This window comes from Helianthus annuus, chromosome 14 (genome assembly GCF_002127325.2).
Source record: "Helianthus annuus cultivar XRQ/B chromosome 14, HanXRQr2.0-SUNRISE, whole genome shotgun sequence".
Lineage (NCBI taxonomy): Eukaryota > Viridiplantae > Streptophyta > Magnoliopsida > Asterales > Asteraceae > Helianthus > Helianthus annuus.
The window spans coordinates 161,144,611-161,167,320 of NC_035446.2; the positions used below are offsets into that span (position 1 = coordinate 161,144,611).

Below are 22,710 nucleotides of genomic sequence, written 5' to 3' on the forward strand. Positions count from 1 at the left end.
TTACATGATTCGTTTCAAGACGTGTATATATTCATAACATTTTATGTAAACAACGATGATGGAGCGATATTATCTTTAATCAACCTGTGTAATACACGGGTCCTTAGGCTAGTTGTATATAAAGACAAATTTAGAGAATTTACTTCCCTAAATTTCCATAAAAGACAAGTTCTTTTTACGTGTGTATTTCTTTCTATGTCACTCCAAAATGAAATTCCATGTTCATTTTATAATCACACAAAGAATTAGTCAACCCCATTTAATATGACAATAAACAAGATAATAAAATTTGTAATGAATACGGTTTAATTTCTTATTAATCTTGTTTTAACAATTAAATAGATTAAAATGAAAATGCCCATTTTATTCATGATAAAATTAAACGAGTTGAGATCATTTAGACATTAACTCACTAGTGGTTGACCAATTTGACTGGTTGCCCGTGCGCGCAGGTGAACCCCGCCATGGCTCCTGTCCGACAGGCACTTTGTGCCGCGCCAGATGGAGTCCGTGTGCCCGCGCTATTCGGAAGCCGTAGGTCCTATGCCTTCCAGAGTCGCGCGCAAACTACTCTTCCGCCGTAGCCAATGAAAGACACATAAGGAACTTGCGTCATGCGCTTACGCCGCCCAAGGTGCGCCATAAGCTGGCCACCCGCCATGTACCTGATCACATGCTCACGGACAAAAATACAAATGTGGCTCTCAAGCGGCGTTGCAAGTGTGTGCCATCAAAGCGCGCCACATTGCGCCCATCGCCCACGCCACACGCGTGTGCGAGTTAGGGTGCGACACACTCTATAGGGTACCACTAGTGTTTGCCTTTAGGGAAACAATATACAAGGAGTGCTTTTCTTTATAAACCACTTAAAGTTTTGTCATCCCACCTATGTGGGACAAGTTGACAAAGCTCAATCCAATTTTCTTATCTTTGTTTGTTCCAAACATACAACTTCAAGTTTAGATATCTCATTCATCTTAGCTCCATTTTGGACATAGTTTGGTTCGTTATGAAACTTTCACAACATAGAACACAAATCCAAAAATAATTATTTATACACACATATATATAAATATTATTATTGGTGTCCAAAATATTTAGTGAAAACCCCATTTTCACTAAACTTTCCAACAATCCCCTACATGAATGGAGATCGATTAAAACACACAAAATTCCCCAATGAAAATAGGTAGGTGTTGCCTTTGAACCTTCCTTTGTAAAGTATACTTAGCTTACTAGGGTTTTGTAGAATCGTTGTCCTTGAACAATCCCCCATTTGTGTAAATGACAATATACATTCACACAATACTTTCCCTAGTCGGGCCATCCCTTCATTTTTCGTGTCCAATAACGGTCATGGAACACTTTGCTGATTCTGTAGAAGCTCTAGGAATTGTGCTCTAACTCCATTTAAAGCGACCACACTTCTCTCCAACATAGGTGATTTCCCTTTAAATCATTAGAAGGTTTATGGTTTACTATGATTTACACAAATCATCTTTCCACTTATTATGCTTAACCTCATAACAATGTCACAGAATATTATAGGAATGGACTAGGACGTATCTAAACACCCTTTTATAGTTTAGGGGGATATATAAATATATATACTAGCCCATATATAAACATATATATTAGCTTTGCCCCACAGTGACTACCCTTCGATTCATGATTAAGTTGTCCTATTGAACCTAGATCTTGTGATTTCCAGTCAACTACGTTATATTTCCCTCATGTCCCTTTTCCATGGTTTTAGTCTCATTCCACAACTTGATCTCTTATCAACCCGCTAGTTGTTGGATCCAAATTTATCTTTCACTTCGTTAAGTCAATAATTTTCAATTTAGATCAGTTGTTCTAACATGTTCTTGACTTACTAGTCAGTTTTGCCCTTTAATCAATTCGTAAGACTTATAACTCATGATCTCATCATGGATTTAGTTATGTATCTTGTCTTTAGAATGACATGAAACTCAATTCATGGCTAGACACGTTTCCATCATGCCTTTGGTATGTCATAACTGACTTCTTACTAGATTTTGAATATAACCAATTGGCATTCAAGTCCAATCAACTTGATTGACTCCATATAACCATTGTGTACTCCACTTGGTCATGTGTTTGCAACATTTATTTGGATTACTAAAATCCTTATCGCCAAACCTCCGCGTTCAAATGCAAGTCACCCCACATTTAAGTGTTATTGGATAACATCTAAATGGGGTGATGAAAGGTTCTGCCTTTCATTTCGAGTTTAAGAAAAGTTGTCAACTACCATTTCTACATACACTAAAGGGTTGTTTCTTAAATGGAGCTTATCACCACACATTGCTTGCACTTTGAATAAGTTTGAGTAATCCTTTTGGTTTGAAGTGAAATTATATTTATAGTTTGATTTAAGCACAAAATTCATTCTTATGTCATAACATATTTTGAATGTTTAAAGTTAATTTAATCTCCGTTGAGCATGTAAATTAACAAGTATTAGTCTAGTATGCTTTAGACCATAATACTATTGCATGTGAATAGAAAATACATCATTCTGATTCTTCACAGCCTTAGGACATAACACTCTTTCTTTGCGAACATTCGTTTCTTAGTTTAGACACAATAGCGAAATTTTATTTCACCTTCCAAAACCTCGGTTTCTAGGAAGGTCTTGAAAACCATAGTTAACTTCATCCGTTAGGATCACAAGTCATTTGCCTTTAATCTCCAAGGCTTCACCATTGACTCACAAGGACTTTGAACATAAGTCTTACTCCAAGTCATTGTGATGACCACATTCATCACGAAACAAGATGAATAATATTTGTATAGATCACTAAAGTCTTCTAATATAGTCAAATAGATTGACACTCAAGAAAATGGCAATGCCAATTGCCTAAAGTGATTTATATATTTTCATTGTTGTTACCTTGAAAACCATGTAATGAAATACTCTCCCCAATTTAAGGACAAATCCTCATATAGTTCAAACAACATTGATGGAGATAGAAGCATCTACAAGTCCATCACTATTGTAAATATCTCATAATAAATTTGCTATGTTATTAAAATCATTTACAATAATAACATATATTTCTTCCATATGTTATAGTCTTCGAAAACATACATGTGTATTTCCATGTTGATGCTCTCAACAGTAGATTACATATCTCGTTTGCGTGTATTTCATCTCAACATATTTGCCACGTTTTTCATGATTCTCGCATGATGTGGTTAGACGGTTGTTGTCTCATTTATGACTTCTTACATTAGTCACTATTACATTTCGCTCATTGTGTTTGTGCAAATCACTTCTTGCACCTTCTGTTAAAATACATTCTTAATAAAATCGTAAAAGAAGTATCTTTAAATACACGTCTTGCATTTTTCTTTTATATTTATCATTTATTAGATTTGGTCAACTTGTTTATATATAATAACTAGATAGAAGCACCCCTCGCATTACGGGGGTGCTAGAATCATGCGTCGTGCGTGGTGCATAGAACCGCGCCTCGTTTATTATGAAAGCACGGTCTCATTCCATTGCATATATGGTTATGTCTTCTTTTTAGGTTGGGTACTCGATTTTTTTTCAACATGTTAACATTTGAATTTCAAATTCGTATCTAGATAAATATGACATAATTCTTATAAGGAACAATTTAAAACGTGGGACTGGTGGGGGAATATTTTGAGATGGGATTATTAATGGCCAATAAGGTGTAGGTAGAATTATTACAGGCCAATTCCCCTTAATTTTAAAGTTTTATTTGTTAAGTTTACACGTTTTAAATTGTTCCTTATAAGAAGGGGAATTGGCCTGTAATAATCTCACCTATACCTTATTGGCCATTAATAATCTCATCTCAAAATATTCCCCCACCAGTCCCACCTTTCACCTATTTTTCCTACAATGGTCCCCCGTTAAAAAAACTTAACGGAGTTAAGCTTTTTTCCAAATTACAAACAGATTTTTAGGGCTTTTGATCAGAACGATGATATGAGTCCATTGATGTAAAACTTACTTCGAAATGGTGCTCCAAGTGACTTGATTTTGGTTAATTGGAAATTTCAACACCCGAATTGAAGCGCCGTTTTCATCGTTTGGAGCACCGTTTCGAGGCAAGTTTTACATCAATGGACTCGTATCGTTGTTCTAATCAAAAGCCCTAAAAATCTGTTTGTAATTTGGAAAAAAGCTTAACTCCGTTAAATTTTTTAACGGGGACCATTATAGGAAAAATAGGTGAAAGATGGGACTAATGGGGGGAATATTCTGAGGTGGGATTATTAATGACCAATAAGTTCTAGATGGGATTATTACAGACCAATTTTCCTAAAATTAATAAACCTACCAAATTTAAATTGTCTCTATTTCCTAATGGAAGAATAATAGTTTTTTTATTTTTCTGCTTTAAAAATTAATAAACCAACCAAATTTAAATTGTCTCTATTTTCTAGTAGAAGAATAATAGTTTTTACTTTTCTATTTTACTTGAATTACGACTTTTAATATGTAACTTACCTGCTTTTCATAATTTACGTTATCAATTCTCACTTATTCATATATTCATATATATGTATTAATTTCAAACATAACGCGAGGAACAGTGAATTCACGTTAACGGCGTCAAATGGTTTAACACTTTAACTTTACTGGTTTAACAACGTTCACATGTACACAGAAGGCGATGGAGCCATCACCTCCGGCCGGCATCCTCATCTCGGTGCCCACTTCGACGGTGATGATGATGGTAACGGTGCCTACCTACCTACGTCATTCATCGGCTCTTATTCTTAGGATGCCTATCGTCTTCCTCGCAGGAAGGTTCAATCCTCTTTCATCTGCTTCGTTTTCGCCCCTTCATACGAACAGGAACGCCGCCTATTAGGGTTCACTGCGAAACTCAACTCTCCTCTCAGGTATTATTTTTTTCCCTTTTTTGTTATTGATTGTGCTCTATTCTGTTGCATGGGTTTGATAGTATCGTCTGGAGGATTGAAGAAAGAAAGAAGAATTGGGGAAAATAGGGGTTTCAGAGTTTGATTTTGTTATCTATGAAGCATATTGAGTGAAATTGGGGTAAAATTTGGGGAAATTAGGGTTTCAAATTGTTGATTTAGGATGAAATTGACAAGTGAGATTCGATTAGTGTGTTGATTGTACTAATTTTGAGGTTGATTGAAGCTGATTTTGTGTATGACAGTGATGAATTATGAGTTTTTTAGTTTAGGTTGGAAGTTTATTAGAAAAAAAAAACACAATTGGTTTACTTGTGAGTTGTGACTATCAGACCATGATTATTCTTGTGACGGGATTTTAAATAATAAGCATGTGTGACTTTTTAATCAAGTCATAATAAATAGGTGTCGGTTATTAGCAGCGTTGTTGCGTTGATCATGTGTTAAACAACATAAAAAAGATCGTTTTGTTTGTATTTGAAGTTTAAACTGAAGTTAAACTTTTAGGCTATTTAGTTTAAGCTTATGAGGATTAGACTTCCGACAAAAGTGAGGATCGAGAGAATAAGAATATCTTAGCATACCGATGTTGACCGACTATAAAGCACATTAATAAACCCTTAGGAACTAGATTCTTACCTTCCTTAGATTCTTCTTACTTGAATTCACAAAAACAGGTTGTATTTTATCCTTTTTATATGCATTGAGGCATTGTATAAGGTTTGATTATGTTTTTCCTCTTCAGTCTCGCGTGTATAAACTTCACGCATATGAAGTTAAACATTATTAATGAACTTATAATTAGCTCATTTAGCCGTCGAACGCCGCTTCATCACAGCTAATCACCGCCGTCCTCTGATTTGTGATTTTAGATTGGCAAAGTAATAAATAATATGTTTACTTCAGACTCAGTTGAGTTGAGATCTAGAGCAGCAATAGTTTTGTGTGAACTCTTTGTTTGAACTGTAAAACTTTAATGCTAGCAAACATCACAATTGTCGTGGAAGTCATGGATTAGGTGTTCGATTTTCTACGCCTTCGATGTAGTATGTAAATTAGACTACTGAACTCTTTGCATAAGGTTAACTTGGTGATTGGATCAGGGTAAGAGGCCAATGCAAGCCAATTAAGTTGGCTAATGCTATTTTTACTTTTGCTTTCTTGAAATATTGCATGAAAAATTGAAGGCAAGTATATGTTATGACTTTGAAAAAAGATTTGAGACCTACAACTGAATGACTAATTTTTACTTGGACTTAATTATTTTTTAAATATATTTAATGTACACAATCTAGAGAGAGGGAAGAAAAGAAACATTGGCTAGAATATTGAAAGTTTTTATTCACCAATATGTTCGAGTTGATTGTTGTGAAAAAAAGGTCAAAACAGATAATTTTAAGTCAAAAATAGGTAAATGTTTGTGTGGGTCAAAATGTGTTGGATCAGGAGAGATTGACCTGTGAACTTCTATCTACTCAGATTTTTAAACATTGTGAACTATAGTAACAAATACTATTCTATTACAGTTATAATCTCATTTGTTTGAATAAATCAATTTAGTAGGTTTTCCTATGCCATGTAAATCATCTACTTTTACCCGTTAAATGAGTTGAAAAAAAAAACCTTTTCTTATTTTATATGACCTTTTTCAACTGTAATCTAACTGCTTTTGGAGCAAATATCTTGCACACGGTCAGATACATATACAAAAGACAAGGTGCACAAGAGCTCGGAAGAAGCAATTTACCTTAATGGTCCAACGGGTTCAGAACAGAGGGCATTTTTGGAAATCACAAATTACTACAACAAAAGGTAAGCAGAAGCAATTTTGATCAAATTTTTATCTCACTTAACCAATTTTGTGTGTCTTATATCAAAGTTTGTATATATAGTTTGATCAATCAGAAGCAGTTCGAGTTTTGAAAGATATTGCACTCTTTAGTATTTAAAAAAGTGTATCCGTTTGTGTAGAAAACGTAATGGGTCAAAATGAGCTTTAATTTGTACTACTTCGAATGGGATTCTAATGTTATCATGATTTGTTTCATTTGTTATAGAATGATTCGGATTAACGCGCCGCAACGCGCGTGGGGTTAAAACCTAGTATATATTAATTCACAACATAACCGAACAACAGTGAACTGACGGTAACGGCGTCAGCTTTATCATCTTCTAAACCCTAAATCACATTCTTCACTTCTTCTTCACCAGATCGACACCTTCCCACCACCGCCCTCCATCATCGTCTTCAACGCCAACGCCACTCACTCCGTCGCCCACATCCGCCTCCATCTCCATCACCACTTCCCTGTCGCTGCTTCCGACCACCACGGCCTCACCCGTTTCTCCAGCCATACCGGAACCACTACGAACCACCGTAGATCTGTGGTTATCTATGATACAAATGAGATTGTGAGGTATTAGAGAAAGAAATGGAGCGATGATTATTGCACCACCGTTGCCGGAGGCACCGGCTTCAGGTCAGCGTTTTGGTTTTTATTTTTCTTTGCATTTTGTGGTTTAATGTTGGGTTACTTTGTGGTGTGGTTGTTACAACCGCTGGTATTGTTGTTTCACCACCGCCGATGATTGGAGCCTGCCTATTGGCGTGGCAACTCCGGTTGCAGCCTGGGCGACACTGAGTCGTCAAGACGATGACGATCTATTAGATCCGGGTCTGTTGGTTTAGTTAAATCTGTTTTTTGTGAGGGTGAGATTTGAGATTTTGATATTGTCGTGGTTTACGAATCTCTATGACGGCGACGAACGGTGGTTGTGGATGTATAGTGTTTCCTTAATTTTGGGGGTTTCGTGGTTAGCTTTTGTGTCATTGTTGCACGTGAGTTTGAAACCAGCTATGGTTGTTGCTTTTTTTTCCATGGATATCGATGTGTTGAGCTATGATGATGTTGTATGAAGTTTTTGGTGGTCTGATATACGATGCTTACCTGGCCGTGATGGTTTCCTGAGCCTTGGATGTGTGTTTCCGTTAACCTTTGTGTGCATTATGTTGTTATATTTTGTTATGGGTTGTACCCACTTCGTGTCTGTAACGAACTTAGATTGGGTGATGATGATTATGATGCATTCTTGGCATGGCAACTGTGATGCTTGAAATCAAGCAACCAGAACTGCAGCCATGAAATTAGAATCTGAGCCTAAAATTTTAAATTGAACATGTGAGGAAGAGGATTTTTTTTTGCGAAAGATTGATCGGGACTGTGCTAATGAAGAAGAAGGTTTCTTAGATTGGAACATGGGTGTCTGTTTGATTTAATTTTAACTTTACTAACCATTTACATTTGTGGTGTCATCCGCAAGTGTCATTTGGGATATTGTAAACACACTCAAGGGCGTGGCGTGGCGTGGCTTAAACTATGATCCGGAGGTTAATTATAACCAGAGTTTGCTGATCGACTACACGGTAACGTGTAGTCAATTTCGTTTCCCGCGATCGTTCTCATACCGTTGCACCATTCGGAGTTCCGCCTTCACAATGAACAGGTACGCCTCTAACGAAAACCTAACTGAACCCTAGGAAGTTAATAAATTTTATAAACTGCTCAGGCTACCATGGTTGAGCAGTCGTTGAGCCTGCGGGTTTAGGTTGTTTTCTGGTTCGTCTTCGTCGAATGAGTTTAGGGCTCGACCATGGGGTTGTTTGATTTCACTTTATATCTTTCAATTTATATTACATTGAGTTGTTTTTGTATATGTGGGGGTTGCCATGAAAATGAGCTTAAAACGTTTTAACTTTTGATATTTGATACTCAGGTTGTTAATTTGGACATCCAATCCCAAATGTGTGGGCTTGGTAAAATTTGCAAGTTGGTAAAAATGAGTGCTGAATAGGCGCACTAAAAAGGCGGGTCAGAATCGGAGATTAGCCATAAACGAACTTTTCCATCTCACCATCAACTTCCAAATAGCTGCAAGAAAGGCAATCGAAGCAGGTTTTGACCAGCCTTCAAGATTCACCTAGCAAACACACAATCGACCAGTTCATGAAAGATTAAGTTTTTACCTCTTATAGCGTTTATGCTTTGTTTGTATACGGTGCGACTTAATTAGTATGCCCCTAGCCGCATCGCCGCAACGCGGCGGGGCTTACATCTAGTATGATTAATTGACAAATGGTCGGTACAATAGTAAAGTATCCAAGACTCTTTATTTGACACCGAACTTTTCATCTTCTATGTTTCTATGCTCTCTGCTTAGTCTCTCTCTACAATCATCGCCTCTGCTTTTGCTCTCTCTTCAATCACCGCCAAAAACACCACCATAACAACAACAAAACCTTCAGAGACAGAGATCCGAAGCCGGTGAGTCTCAGAGACAGAGATCCGAAGCCGGTGAGTCTCCGGTCACCGGCCTCCGGCGCGAAGCCGGTGAACCATGATGGCAGCAGTGACGGCGTCGTGGCTCGAAGTCGAAATAGTTATACTTATATAACAATTTGCGTTGTTCTTGTCTACAGTTTCCGTTTATAGGTTTTGATGACTACATCTGCCGGTAACCTTGATAACCCACGTCACTCAACCCACCGCTTATACCACTGGTAACCCTCCCTCAAATTGGTTTTCCGACACAACCATCGCCATATCAACACTGTGAACCGAGGTTTTCTGGTGGGTAACGACCATCGTCACCACAATCCCCTTCTCAAAAAGTAGGGCAATTCCTCACCACAATCCACATCACTACAACACCTGACATCCTCCACCAACACAGGCGCCCTACACCAACATCATCGTTGCTCTTAAATCAAGCTATTAAATTAGAGTTTCATCGCTCTGTTTCTCTCCCTTAAGGTAACATCTGTAATTCAGTATATCAACATCGGTAACAATTATAAATTGCTTTGATTTGTATCAACTTGATTGCCTAGGGATGATATTCATGATGTTTAAGTAAAAAGTTAATTTGTTTAAGTAAGAAGATTATAAATTGCTTTGATTTATCACAGATAATAGGATTTAGGGTTTGGCTCATCTGGTTTGACTAAAAAGTCAAAGATTTTAGATTTTTGGTTCCTGAGTATTTATTTAGGTTATAGGTTATGAACTTTCACTTTGCTAATAAAGTTGGGGTTTGCAGAAAAGAGTTTGTCTTGATTATTGTACAGGTTTGATTCAGCCATTAAGGTAGCAAAGGCATTTGTAAATCTAAGCAGGATTCATATTAGTGTTAATAATTTGAAACAAGATCTAACTAAAAAATAACGATGTGTCAGTGTTTCTGATTTTGGTTAATTAAAGACGCTCCAACATCAGTTAGCTTTTACGCTTTAAAGTAGGTGTTCAATTATTGTTGTTGAAACATGTTTTCGTATTAAAATGACTACTTTTTTAGGCAAGTTTGTTGGTATTAGTTTCTAATATTTCAATTATCAATAATTATGTTAGTTATTATTAATTCAAAACATAACCGAGCAATAGTGTTTTAATGGTAACGGCGGTTAGCGAGTTCTTTTATTTTCCTTTTGATTCGATCTATGCTGTTCGTCATAGGACCTGCTCATATCATCACCACCACATCGTTCCCATCATCCTTGACGACAATTTTCTGCCGATGCTTCAACCCAACCACCACCACCGTCACTGCCAGCACCGCGCCGCTGGTAACGTTGGGTTGAGATGGAACTGAAGGTAGGCGAAGAGGGAGGATGTCCATGAATTCGATTGCCAACTGCAGGTGTTGATTTCCGGCGAACTGGAGCTATTCTGGTGAAGGAGGTGAGATCTGGTTGCTATTGTATTTTTTGGAAGTGGTGACCGACGGTGTTTCCTTATAACGTGGCGGTGGTGGTTGATACGTTAGACAACGATACTGCTGCTGGGGTGATTTCGGACAACCTAATATTCTGACAAGCTGTTGCGCGGGTCTCCGGTCAGGAGTCGTGACATGGTGTTGAAGGTCCGATGGAGAAAGAGTAACTTGGGTTTTGTCATTTGTGATAAACTTGGTTGATTTTGGGGTTTTGAATGAGAAGACTGAAAGGACATGATCTGTGGGAGTAGCAGCAACTTTTGAAGATAATTTTTGTTAACACTATATTAATATTATGATCAGGTTAATTTTGTTTGCCTTGGCATAGAAAAATCCAAAGCTAAAACATTTCGTTAGCAATGAAGAATTGTAATTTCTTTTGTGAAATTGAAATGATAAATTCATTTGTTTAAGGTAGTATTTATGATAAATTGACATTGTATACCTATCGTATTGTGTCAAATTGAACATCAGTATCAGTACATTAATAATACATAAACCCATATTTGACGAATCAAACTTATATCATCTGAACAACATCAGTAGTGATACCGGTATTCAGTTTCATAATTTTCCATCAATGTAAAACACCTCTTGATACTATACCAAATGTCTCTATAACAACCGCCGTGAAACGCGGAAAAACCCACTAGTTTCTATCAATTCTCATTACTCTATCTTCCAGAACACGCCTTATCTTTTCTCAACAAAATTGGACCTTCCTTTCAAGATTATGATGATGTATGTATATTTTGTAAATCTAGTATGCAATGGTTCTAAATTACTGGTTCATGACAATAACAGATCTCTTGTTCATGGGTCTAGGTATTCAAACATTACTTGAATCAACCCGACCAAAGCAACCCGAGATCCAAAATGAACCTTTAGGCCAGTCGTCACATATGACATTCTTTTTTTTTACCCAACTCAACACCTCCAAGAAATCAACAAAATCAAGACTTAAACAAAACCCACTTCAAAATCTTAGGTCATGACCTGATACAAACAAAAATCAAACTCAACAATCATCTGGAATTCCATGTGCAAGTTTTTAAGCCCCTCCCCTCCCCCCCCCCCCCCAAAAAAAAAAAAAAAAAAAAAAAAAACAACCAGTAGCGGTGTGAAGGGGTATGGTCCCAAAAAGTTGCGCAAACCTCAGATCAGGTTACGCGTGAGACCATACTCCTTAACACAACAACTTGTTAACAACAACCTCGCGCGACCTACATCGCACTACCATTTATCCCGCGCGAGGGATTGCACACAACAAACCCAGATATCAGCACTTAGCATAAAAACAATGAAGAAGAAATGAGCCACTCAGCAGGGAGCGCGCGGCTACCTACAGTGGTACATAAGGTACAAGTGGCAGTAAAAGGGCCAATGAGCGTCTAGCAGGCTCTGTCAATCGTGCGCCACGATCGCCTGACGAGAAGTACACAAGGACGCCTACATGGCACCAATCAGAGGACGGAGACAACTGTCCCACGATCTCCACTCATCTGCTGATGACAGAAGGACAACAAGGCCGACAACAATGACACGTGGCTCCAATCAAGGTGCGCCAGCACCAACGAGCATCTAGAAGCCACTAAGCGGTCGACGCCAGTGAGACAAAGAGCATATCCGTTTTGTTGTCCGCTTCTGGCCCAAGGCCCATCAGCCCATAAACCCCTCACACCTCTCCGGCTATAAATAGAGACCTCATTCCACAGGTTAAACATTCTATTCTCTCGCTCTTACTCTTTACACTTAATCACTCTCAAAGCAGTCGCTTATTCTCACGCCGGAGCCTGGTTAAGAGGGAAACCCCCACATTCCCTCTTAACGAGTAACGGTGTTCTGTTTTGCGTTAGATCACCAAGTCGGAGCTCAAAATATCCTTAAAGAAGATTAACCCTCATGAAAGGAACATAAACCAATCTAATTAACTCCCAAATTAGATCACTGTTTCTTCATTGGCGCCCACCGATTTTTTTTCTATAACCACCCTCATCTTCTTTATTTGAGCCTTGACACCTCTTCCTTCCTTCGACTATGACTGGTCAAGGAATCATCCCAGAGTTCGGTTTCGGAACCAACTCTAACACGGCGTTGGGCGAAGGAATCCAAAACTTCCAAGCCCAACAAATCGAAAAATCGGCGAAGTTGAAATCAACAATACTGGGGTCCGCTCGGGAGTTTCACCCGCATCACCCAAGTGGTCACCCCAGGGAACGGACAAGGACCTTCGAACACAGCGCCACCTCAAAATGTATCTGCATTACTTGGCTTACAGAAGGCGAAACCCCAGCCTCATGGTATGCCAAGAACATCGCCACTATCATGCAAGCATCATACCAATCGCTCATCGCGCAGCAGGCAGTTTTGCGGCAGAACCGTCCTTGGTCACCCCTCAGAGTCAGGGGTGCGCCAAATGCCCCCACCAGCCAATATACAAGGCAGAACCACAGGCCTCCCCCTACAACGTTTAAGCGTACAAGACACGCCGATACAAGAGGGGAAACGGATAGTTACTTATATATCCGTCGAACCTTCACGAGGCCCTGTTCACAGCCGGCTCACGCCGCGCAACATGAACAATGAATGGGAAGAAACGGACCCATATGATCCCACATGGGAAGGTGACGAAGAATCGTCAGTCTTTAACGTTTACCAAAAACCATGAGTACTACAAGCCAAGACAACACATTGGCTACAACAGAAGAAGCTGAAAGAGATTTCCGCCTGGCATACAGACCAGCGGAAGCTGCGGAACACTCCAAGTTATCCCGAAAAATTTCACTCGCGCCGCTTTCACGAGAAAAGCTACCCCCAACTGTTGGGAATTCAATGGGTTGACTGACCCAGACGATCACGTCAGAACATTCACGAGTGTGGGCTGCATGGGTGGTGGAATATGCCCATGTGGTGCCACCTTTCATTCAAACTCTTACCGGAGCGGCTCGCGCCTGGTTTGACACCTCCCGCTTGGGAAGATTAAATCATGGACAGATTTTCAAGACGCAATTCTTAAGCTACTTTAGCCAACAACGTCGCTACCAACGCGACACAGCTGAAGTAGAAGATATTTGGCGAAGAGATGGTGAAGGTCTGGAGGACTTCATCACGCGTTTTGACAAAGAGTGCCTGGAAATTGGCGGCGTCAGTGAGCAACTCATGCGCTGTCACTTCAAAAAGGCTATACGCTGTGATAGTCTCATTAGAACCATCACAGGCAAAGATGGAATGCCGAAGGAGTGGGATAAACTGATGGAAGCCGCAAAAATCGTCGCGCAAACTGAGGAGTCCCTTGCTGGTGGAAAGGGCTACTACCCAGAAGATCGATTTTCAAGAGGAAGTACGCGCGACAACAACAACAAGCGTAACAAATACAAGAGTCATGACTGGAAGTCTGAGAGACCAAGAGGCCGTGACGACAGGCCGCGATACAAAGAAGATGCGCGAGAAACGATTGACCGAATCGGTTACAAGAAGGCGGTCAGAGACGACAATCGTGACAAACACTGGACTCCGCTCACAAAAACTCCAAAGGAGGTATTGATGACGGAGAATGTCGATTTCAAGGCGCCAAGGCCAATGACAAACAAGAAAGGGCAAGACCCTAACTTGTACTGCGATTTTCACAAAGATTCAGGGCACCTGACTGACGACTGTTACAGCTTGCACCAAGAAATCGAGAGAGCGCTCAAAAGCGGCAAGCTAAGCCATTTAGTGAAGAATGTACGCAAGGAAACCCGTCAACTCCAGCGCCACGATGAAGGGAACCACAAAAAGGTCCGTCGACTAGAAACTCACATGGTCAACGGACCCAGGTACAGCGCGAAAGAGAAAGGCAAACGCCCTTATGAACCTTCTTGGCAAGAGCAGCAAGTTATATTTCCAGTAGTGCGTGGCGGACCTCGCGCCACACGTCCTGTGGTCATCACCGCATAATCGGGCATTATGAAACTGACTACATATTCATAGACTCGGGGAGTACTGCCGACATTATTTACGAACAGTGTTTCAATCAGTTGGATGAAGAGGATAAAGCGCGACTCGAACCTGTCGATTATCCTTTGTCTGGATTTTGCAACGAGATGGTTTTTTCCTCTCGGACAGATCAGTTTCCCCGTCACGCTCTCTGACGGGAAACACTCAAGAACAACAAATGTGAACTTCATGGTAATGCCAGTGAAATCGAGGCATGATGTGCTTATTGGGAGGGAAACACAAGGCGAGCTAAACATGGTGACTTCAACGCCTCACTCTGCGATAGGTTTCCCAACCAAGACAGGAGTAGCAATCATATATGCCAAGAAAGAAGTAATGTCAACTGAAGAGCTGCCCCCAACAAAGGCGGCGAAGGTCTCCACGACCGAGCCGGAGAAATGGGTTTTAAACCGAAAATACCCCGAGCAGACTGTGACAATTGGCCACGACATTTCGTCAGACATCAGAACACGTCTAAAGCAACTGCTGTTTCGAAACATGGATATATTTGCCTGGACACCGGCAGACATGACCGGTGTCCCGCGCAACATCACCGAGCATTGCTTAAACACGTACCCATCTGTCCAGCCAAAGGTCCAAAGAAGGCGCAGCCTAGGGGCAGACAAGACAAAAGCAATGAACGAGCAGGTATGTGAGCTGCTCAAAGCCGGGATCCTGCGAGAGGTAAGATATCAGAGTTGGGTGGCGAACCCCGTGATGGTCGAAAAATCAAATGGCGGATGGCGCATGTGCGTAGACTACACTGATCTCAACAAGGCGTGCCCAAAGGATTGCTATTCCTTGCCTGAGATCGATAAAAAAATAGATTCTCTCGCGCCATACCGGTGGAAGTGCTTTTTGGATTGCTACAAAGGATACCATCAAGTGCAGATGAAGCTAGAAGATGAAGACAAGACAGCGTTCAGAACGGATCTTGGAATCTTCTGCTACACAAAGATGCCTTTTGGCCTGAAGAATGCAGGCGCGACATATCAACGCTTGATGGACAAGACCTTCGCAGGTGACATCGGAAAGCATATTGAGGTTTATATCGATGATCTAGTGGTTAAAAGTCCTGAGGAGGACCAAATGTTGAAAGACATCGAGAAAACGTTCAACTCATTGCGCAGCGTAAATATGAAGCTAAATCCAGCCAAGTGTTCCTTTGGCATGGAAGAGGGGAAGTTTCTAGGCTTCATTGTCACAAACGGCGGTTTCAAGGTGAATCCAGAGAAAGTACAAGCTATTGAGCGAATGCCCTCACCGAGAAACATCAAGGAAATGCAACGACTAGCCGGCCGGCTGGCCGCGCTTAATCGTTTTCTCTCCAATCACGCCGCAAAGTCGTATCCCTTCATTAGCACGTTGCGCAATTGCGTGAAGAAGCAAGAGTTCAAATGGACCCCGGAAGCCGAAACAGCTTTTCAACAAATGAAAGCGTGTTGATCGAACTCCCTACCCTGACTGCACCATTTGAGAAGGAGCCCCTCGTACTGTACTTGTCCTCCTCGGATAAGGCAGTAGGGTCAGTGTTATTGGTCGACAGAAACGGGGTACAAACCCCGATCTACTATGTCAGCAGGGTACTCACTGACCCAGAAACAAGATATTCCACAATGGAAAAGCTGGTTCTTGCACTGCTACACGCCTCCCGAAGGTTGCGCCGATACTTCACAGGCCATGTGATAACTGTGCTTACAAATTTCCACATTGGCACCATACTACAGAAGCCTGAGACATCAGGCAGGTTGGCAAAATGGGCCATTGAACTGGGCGGCCACAACATCTTGTACAGACCGCGCCCGGCCATTAAGGGCAGGTCCTCGCCGACTTCATCACAGAAGTGCCGGCTCAAGGAATGCGAGATGATAGAGACTCCCAAGGAAAATACAACAGAGGAGACTTGGATGCTTTACACCGACGGGGCATCAAATGAAGATGGCGCGGAGCAGGTTTACGCCTAGTGAGCCCAGAAAAGCACGAGTTTACTTACGCCATTAAGTTGGACTTCAAAAACACCAACAACGAGGCTGAGTACGAAGCATTTCTGGCAGGCTTACGCCTCGCCATCAAGATGGGAGCAAGAAACTTGCGCGCACATGTTGACTCACTCCTGATAGCCAGTCAAGTAAACGGCATATACGACGCGAAGGGAGAAGTCATGGCTCTATATCTGGAACAAGCGAAAGAATTGCTCCAACAATTCGAAATCACAGGTTATACATATCAATCGCTCAGAAAACAAGCCTGCCGATGCCTTGAGCAAGCTTGCCTCGACTTCCTTTCAACATCTCGCCAAGGATGTAAGGATAGAGGTACTCAAGAATCCATCGGTATTACTGCGACAAGTGAACGTGATCGAAACAGGGCAACCATCGTGGATGACCCAATCATCCAATACTTGCAAGAAGGGGCTCCCTGAAAACAAAGCGGAAGCAAGGAAGATCCAAAACAAAGCCCTACAATACGAAATGAACGGCGGTATCTTGTACCGAAAATCCTTCCTAGGGCCACTACTGCGCTGTGTGGACCCCCAGGATGCGAATTATCTGATAAGGGAAATCCACGAAGGGATTTGCGGCATCCACTCCGGACCACGGATGGTTGTCGCGAAGATCATGAGCGCCGGTTACTACTGGCCTGGTATGCATGTTGACGCAATGAAGGAGATCCGCAAATGTGACTCTTGCCAGAGGCACTCTCCAAAAACGCTGCGCCCTAAAAATGATCTTATCCCCGTATCCACCGCATGGCCCTTTCAGCAATGGGGAATTGACATGGTGGGACCCTTCCCGGATGCTCCCGGCGCCGTAAAGTTCATCATAGTAGCTGTCGACTACTTCACAAAGTGGGTAGAAGCCAAAGCCCTTGCATCCACCACAGCTATGATTGTGCGCAAATTCATATGGGAGCACATCATATGCAGATTTGGCCTCCCGCTCAAGATCGTGACTGACAATGGCACCAACTTTGCTTCGGACGATCTTAAGAAATGGATGAAGGAGATGAACATCGAACACACTTTCACATCCGTTGCGCACCCACAAGGCAACGGACAAGTGGAAAGTGTGAACAAATGCATCGTCGAAGGGATAAAGGCCAGATTAGGAACAAGGCGGCGCGGATGGGTTGATGAGCTCCCAAGCATTTTATGGGCTCATCGGACCATGCCAAAGACGAGTACCGGCGAGACCCCTTTCAGCCTGGTCTATGGCTCAGAGGCGGTCATTCCGGCGGAGATTGGCCTGCCCTCGCCACGCATGACAACGGTCAACGCAGTTGACAATGAAGCGGAAAGGCGCCTAGACTTGGACCTGTTAGAAGAAAGACGCGAAATCGCGAGAATCAGAGAGGCCAAATACAAAACCCAGCTGGAAAGGTACTACAACACAAGGGTTCGCATTTGTACCTTCAACCCAGGGGAATACGTCTTTCGCGACAATGAAGCATCAAATGCGGAACGTCCAGGGAAATTGGCACCTAAATGGGAAGGCCCATATCTGATTCATGAGGTCCTGGGCAAAGGGGCCTACAAATTGCGCACCCTAGATGGCCACATCTTACCAAGAACTTGGAATGCGCAACAATTGCGCAAATGTTACATGTAATCTATTTCGGCCTTGCGCCATCTTTCAATTCACTACGCCGGCTACAAGCCATTAGCAATTATGTATGAAGGCCTAAGCGCCCATTTCTGACTTGAATGAAAACATACGACATGTTTTTCTATTACATTTTTTCGTTACAAATGCATGCTAAACTTTTGATTAGCGCGAAAACGCTCCAGCATTTCAGGGTTGTTCAAACCACCTCCAAGGTCCTCCGCGAACAAAGCGCGAGACCGGGTGGATACCTTAATACTTAAAAAACGCTTCCATTTATTCGAGCTAATTTAACATAAAGTTTTTATAGCAATGCAATAATTGCAACGGAAAAAACCAAAATGTTTCATTTCATTTAAAACTTGCGCAAATGCGCAGCATTGTACATAGAGTGTCCGAAGAAATTACAAAGGCACAAATGCCTATCAACCACCTATTCAACAAACTATCCTATTCATCGCGTCGATCATCACCATCATCTCCGTCATCTTCACCATCATCATCGTTGCCATCATCATCACCATCATCATCACTCGCCATCATCACCAGCTGGCTCTTCGTCGGACAACTCGACGGTAACTGGTGGATCGAGGACTGCCTTAAGACGCTGGCACCAGTCGTCTTTCTTCAACGATTCAACAACCAACTCCATGATAGGCAAGGAAAGGTTGTCATAGGAGTTTTCAGCACTTGCCAGTGCAGCATCAGCATGTTCCGTCACTGAGCAATGACTTATGTCAAATTCCTGCCCAAGCATCTGCTCAACGTGATCGGCACACTCCAGGTAGCCTCCCCGATGACCCACCGCACGCGCCGCATCTGTCAGAGCCGCTACGGCGCGGTCTAGCTCGCCGCATTCAGGATGGAGTTGGCAACCTTCACAAAAAACAAAAAGCATTAAAGATAAAACTCTCAACAAGAAAAAGCATAAGACAAAGGCACTTACCAGCACTACTCCACGAGTGCGCATCCATTCAGCTTCTGAGACAAGCGTATCGACGATGCCTTGAGCCTCGGAGTAGTTGGTTTGGGCCACATTCAGCGCAGCAGCGCTGCTAACAGCACGCGCCTCCTCAGCCGTAGCAGCCTTAACCCTCTCAGCTTCCAGGTCGATCTCCAACGACTCGCATCTGTCAATTTGCTCGTTTAAGCGACGTTTGAGCTCCGCAATCTCAGCGTCCTTGGCGTGGAGATCTCTGTCCTTGCTGGACAGTTGTAGTTTGACCTCAGACAATTCAACCTGAAGGCCGACAAAACAACTTAGGCCGATGTATTAACAAAATAGCAAGTATAAAGGAAAACAAATAGACTAACCTCCACCTGCTGTTTGGCAGCCTTCTCTCCCTGCGCCTCCTCTACCTTCGAGGTCAAGTCAGCAACTTTAGCCTCAAGATCAACTATCTTCTGTCGAGCCGCATAGGCGCGCTCGTTGTCTTGGGCACAAATACGTTTAAAATCGGCCTTCTCCTTGGCCAGTTGCTCTTCAACATTGTGGAGTTTTTTCTGCAGCCCCTCGCGGCCCCACTCTTCAGCCTTCTTGTCAGCCTCAAACTTGGCTCTCTCCTCACCAAACGCGGCTTTAGATTTTTCAAATTCAGCAATACGTTTCAGCATACGCTCGCGATAAGCCTCCCAGTCGGCGCGCTCCCTAACCATCGTTCGCCATTCGCGAACTATTTGATGGTTGGCAGCACGAGCGTTGGCCTCGCCAAGGATATAAGTACGATACAACATTTCGTGAGGTTTCGCCCTTTGCCGATTGACTTCAGCAGGTGTAAAGGAGTTCAAGAACCACTCGCGCGCAGGGCTGAACTCAATGAAGGTATCTTTCTGTTTTAAACTCCAGGGGGCTTGATGAGGAGCGTCACCACGTTCTTCTTCATTGTAAGTCTTGTAGTAAATATCCCCAACGGTGTCCTTCGCACCTATCACATTGGGGTTATAACCCCAGCTCCACCAGAGCTCGCGCCGCTTGAGGAGAAGCGGCTGGAACCCTTGGAAGTAATAACAGGACCGGTGTTGGTTGGTTTGGTGACCTCAGGACCTGGAGATTTAAGAGGCTGATCCATAGCCTTTTTCGCCGTTAGCTCCTTCTCTAAGGCCTGCTTCCTCGCCACTTCAGCCAACCTCTCCTGTTCCGCCTCTGCTTCCTCTCCTCCTCCTCTTTTCTCTTTCTCTCCTCCTCTATCTTCTTCCTCTCTTCTTCTTTCTTTTTCTTCTCTTCCGCAACTCTCTTTTCTCCTCCTCTCTCTTCCGATCCTCCTCCACCTTTCGCTGCGCCTCAGCAGCCTTCGCGGCATCCTGAGCAGCAGTGTCAGTGGACTTGACGGTAATCTTGGGCCTTTTCGCCGCAGCCTCACTAAACGTGACACCCTTCTCAGGGGTCTTCTTCTTGATTTCTGAAAAAAAAGCAAGTGCATTTGAGTAAAGAGAAAAGTATTAAGAAGAGAAGCGAAGAAACTTACCAGGAGAAAACTTGTATAACGAGCGCAGTTTGCTCGTCTTCCCAACCACGGGAATTGCAACAGATGTAGGCGCGGAAGCCATACCAGTCGTAGCCTCACTCCTACCCCTCTTCCGCCCAATAAGCTGGACACCAGCTTCTTCCTCTTCTACTTCTTCATCTTCTGGGAAAGACGGAGTCACGCCAGCTTCAGGGTTGCGAGAACCCGCGCTCCCAGAACTCAATGAGCTCCGATGAGAATCGGTTGGCTCTGATACCAATTGTTAGCTTGGAATGAGAGAATCACACAAGAGAGAGAAAGGAAAACCCAAAACAAGCTTAGTTTCATAGCTTGGGTTGTTATCTTTATAACTACCATTAACTACTTCTTACACATATTACAATTACAGTCCCTCCACTATCACTTATTACAATTGCATACCCTCAACTAACACTAACAGATTTATATTGTAACAACCTCTCTGCCGGAGTAAACCACCGCCGTTTCAGCGCAGCTCTCCGCCGGAGTAAAGCACCGTCATCTCAACCACATGCCTCTCCACCGGAGTAACCGCCGTCCTTTCAACGCCTCTCCGCCGTCGCTGGTTTGCTTGCTCTTCGTTCACGATACTATTGAATTATTTTATGTTGATCGATATTATTATGTTGGTCTTTTTATGCTGATGTATCGATCTGCTTCTTTTTTTTTTTTTTGAAATTGGTGAAGCTTGTTTCAATTGGGGATGTAAGAACGCCGCTATTTGTTTTGGCACATATCAATTGATTATAGTCTTCTCCTTTTTTATTTTAAAAATACATGAATTTATGTGGGTTTTTATATTTGCTATTTTTAAAGAGTAGAGGTTTAAAGATTAGTCGATCTAAGACTGAGTACTTGTATTATGACTTTAGTGGGGTAGACAACGATGGGGACATTTAGATCACCATTGATGGTCAAGTGGTTTCGCAGGTGACTAAGTTCAAGTATCTAGGATCATTTGTTCAGAGGGATGGGGAGACAGATAGTGACGTTGCCCACCGCATCCATGTTGGATGGTGTAGGTGGAGATTGGAGAACTGCCACTGGAGTATTATGCGATAGGAGGTTTCCAACTAAATTGAAAGAGAAATTTTACAGGGTTGCAATTAGACCTGCTATGTTATACGAAACCGACTATTGGCCATTAAGGAAGTACAAGCACGCAAGATGGATGTGGCAGAAATGAGAATGCTAAATTGGATGTGTGGGCACACAAGGTTAGACTGGACAAAGAAATGATGTTTTCAGGGAGAGGTTAGAAGTAGCTAGTAAACCAGATAAGATTATGAGGGAAGATTGAGATGGTTTGGGCATGTGAAGAGGAGGCAGACGATAAAGTCAGTTAGAGTGGTTGAAACTCTTGAGGAGTTGAGGTGAAGGGAAGGAGGAGTAGAGGCAGACCCAAAATTACTTGAGATGAGCGGATTAGGCAGGATTTGCAAAGATTGCACCTCTCTGAGAACATGGTCCATGATACGAGCTCGTGGAGATGTAGGATTACGGTTAAGGATTTCTAGGGGAGGGTACAATTGTGTTTTAGGTATAGTGTATGGTCGTAGATATGTAACTATGTGTATAGGTTGTTTGTGATGTTATATTTGTTTTGTTTGCCATGTACTCTTTCACCACTCATGTTATTTTCGTAGCTTCATACACACACACCTCATGTTCTATTTATTTCTTTCTTGGGTGTTTTGGAGCCGAGGGTCTCACTGGAAGCAGACTCTCTATCCCTAGGGGTAGAGGTAAGGTATGCCTACATCCCACCCTCCCCAGACCCTACCAATAGCTTTGCTATTTGTGAGATTTACCGGACATGATTGATTGATTGATTGATAATTTTAAAGGGTAGTTATGTCATTTTACGTAACTTAAATTCCAATTCCATTGAGCATAATACCAACCAAACACATATGGGATTTCAAAGGAAT

The 22,710-nt window shown here is 42.2% G+C and overlaps 1 protein-coding gene across 6 annotated transcripts; it reads left to right on the plus strand.

The window, feature by feature from the left end:
* The first annotated feature begins 4,598 nt into the window (after positions 1 to 4,598).
* LOC118479220 lies at positions 4,599 to 11,167 on the plus strand. Of its 6 annotated transcripts, none has more exons than XR_004879752.1 (4): positions 4,599 to 4,911; positions 6,648 to 6,762; positions 6,843 to 8,454; positions 8,725 to 8,801. XR_004879752.1 is itself a non-coding variant. In XM_035983455.1 (4 exons), exons 1-4 carry the CDS (start codon positions 4,680 to 4,682, stop codon positions 10,583 to 10,585), a joined length of 402 nt encoding a protein of 133 aa, XP_035839348.1. In that variant the 5' UTR covers positions 4,599 to 4,679; the 3' UTR covers positions 10,586 to 11,167. The 6 variants fall into 6 exon arrangements, 1 of the variants encoding a protein (XP_035839348.1); XR_004879753.1 differs by having other exon boundaries at positions 7,008 to 8,454; XR_004879754.1 differs by having other exon boundaries at positions 7,162 to 8,454.
* The last annotated feature ends 11,543 nt before the right edge of the window (positions 11,168 to 22,710 follow it).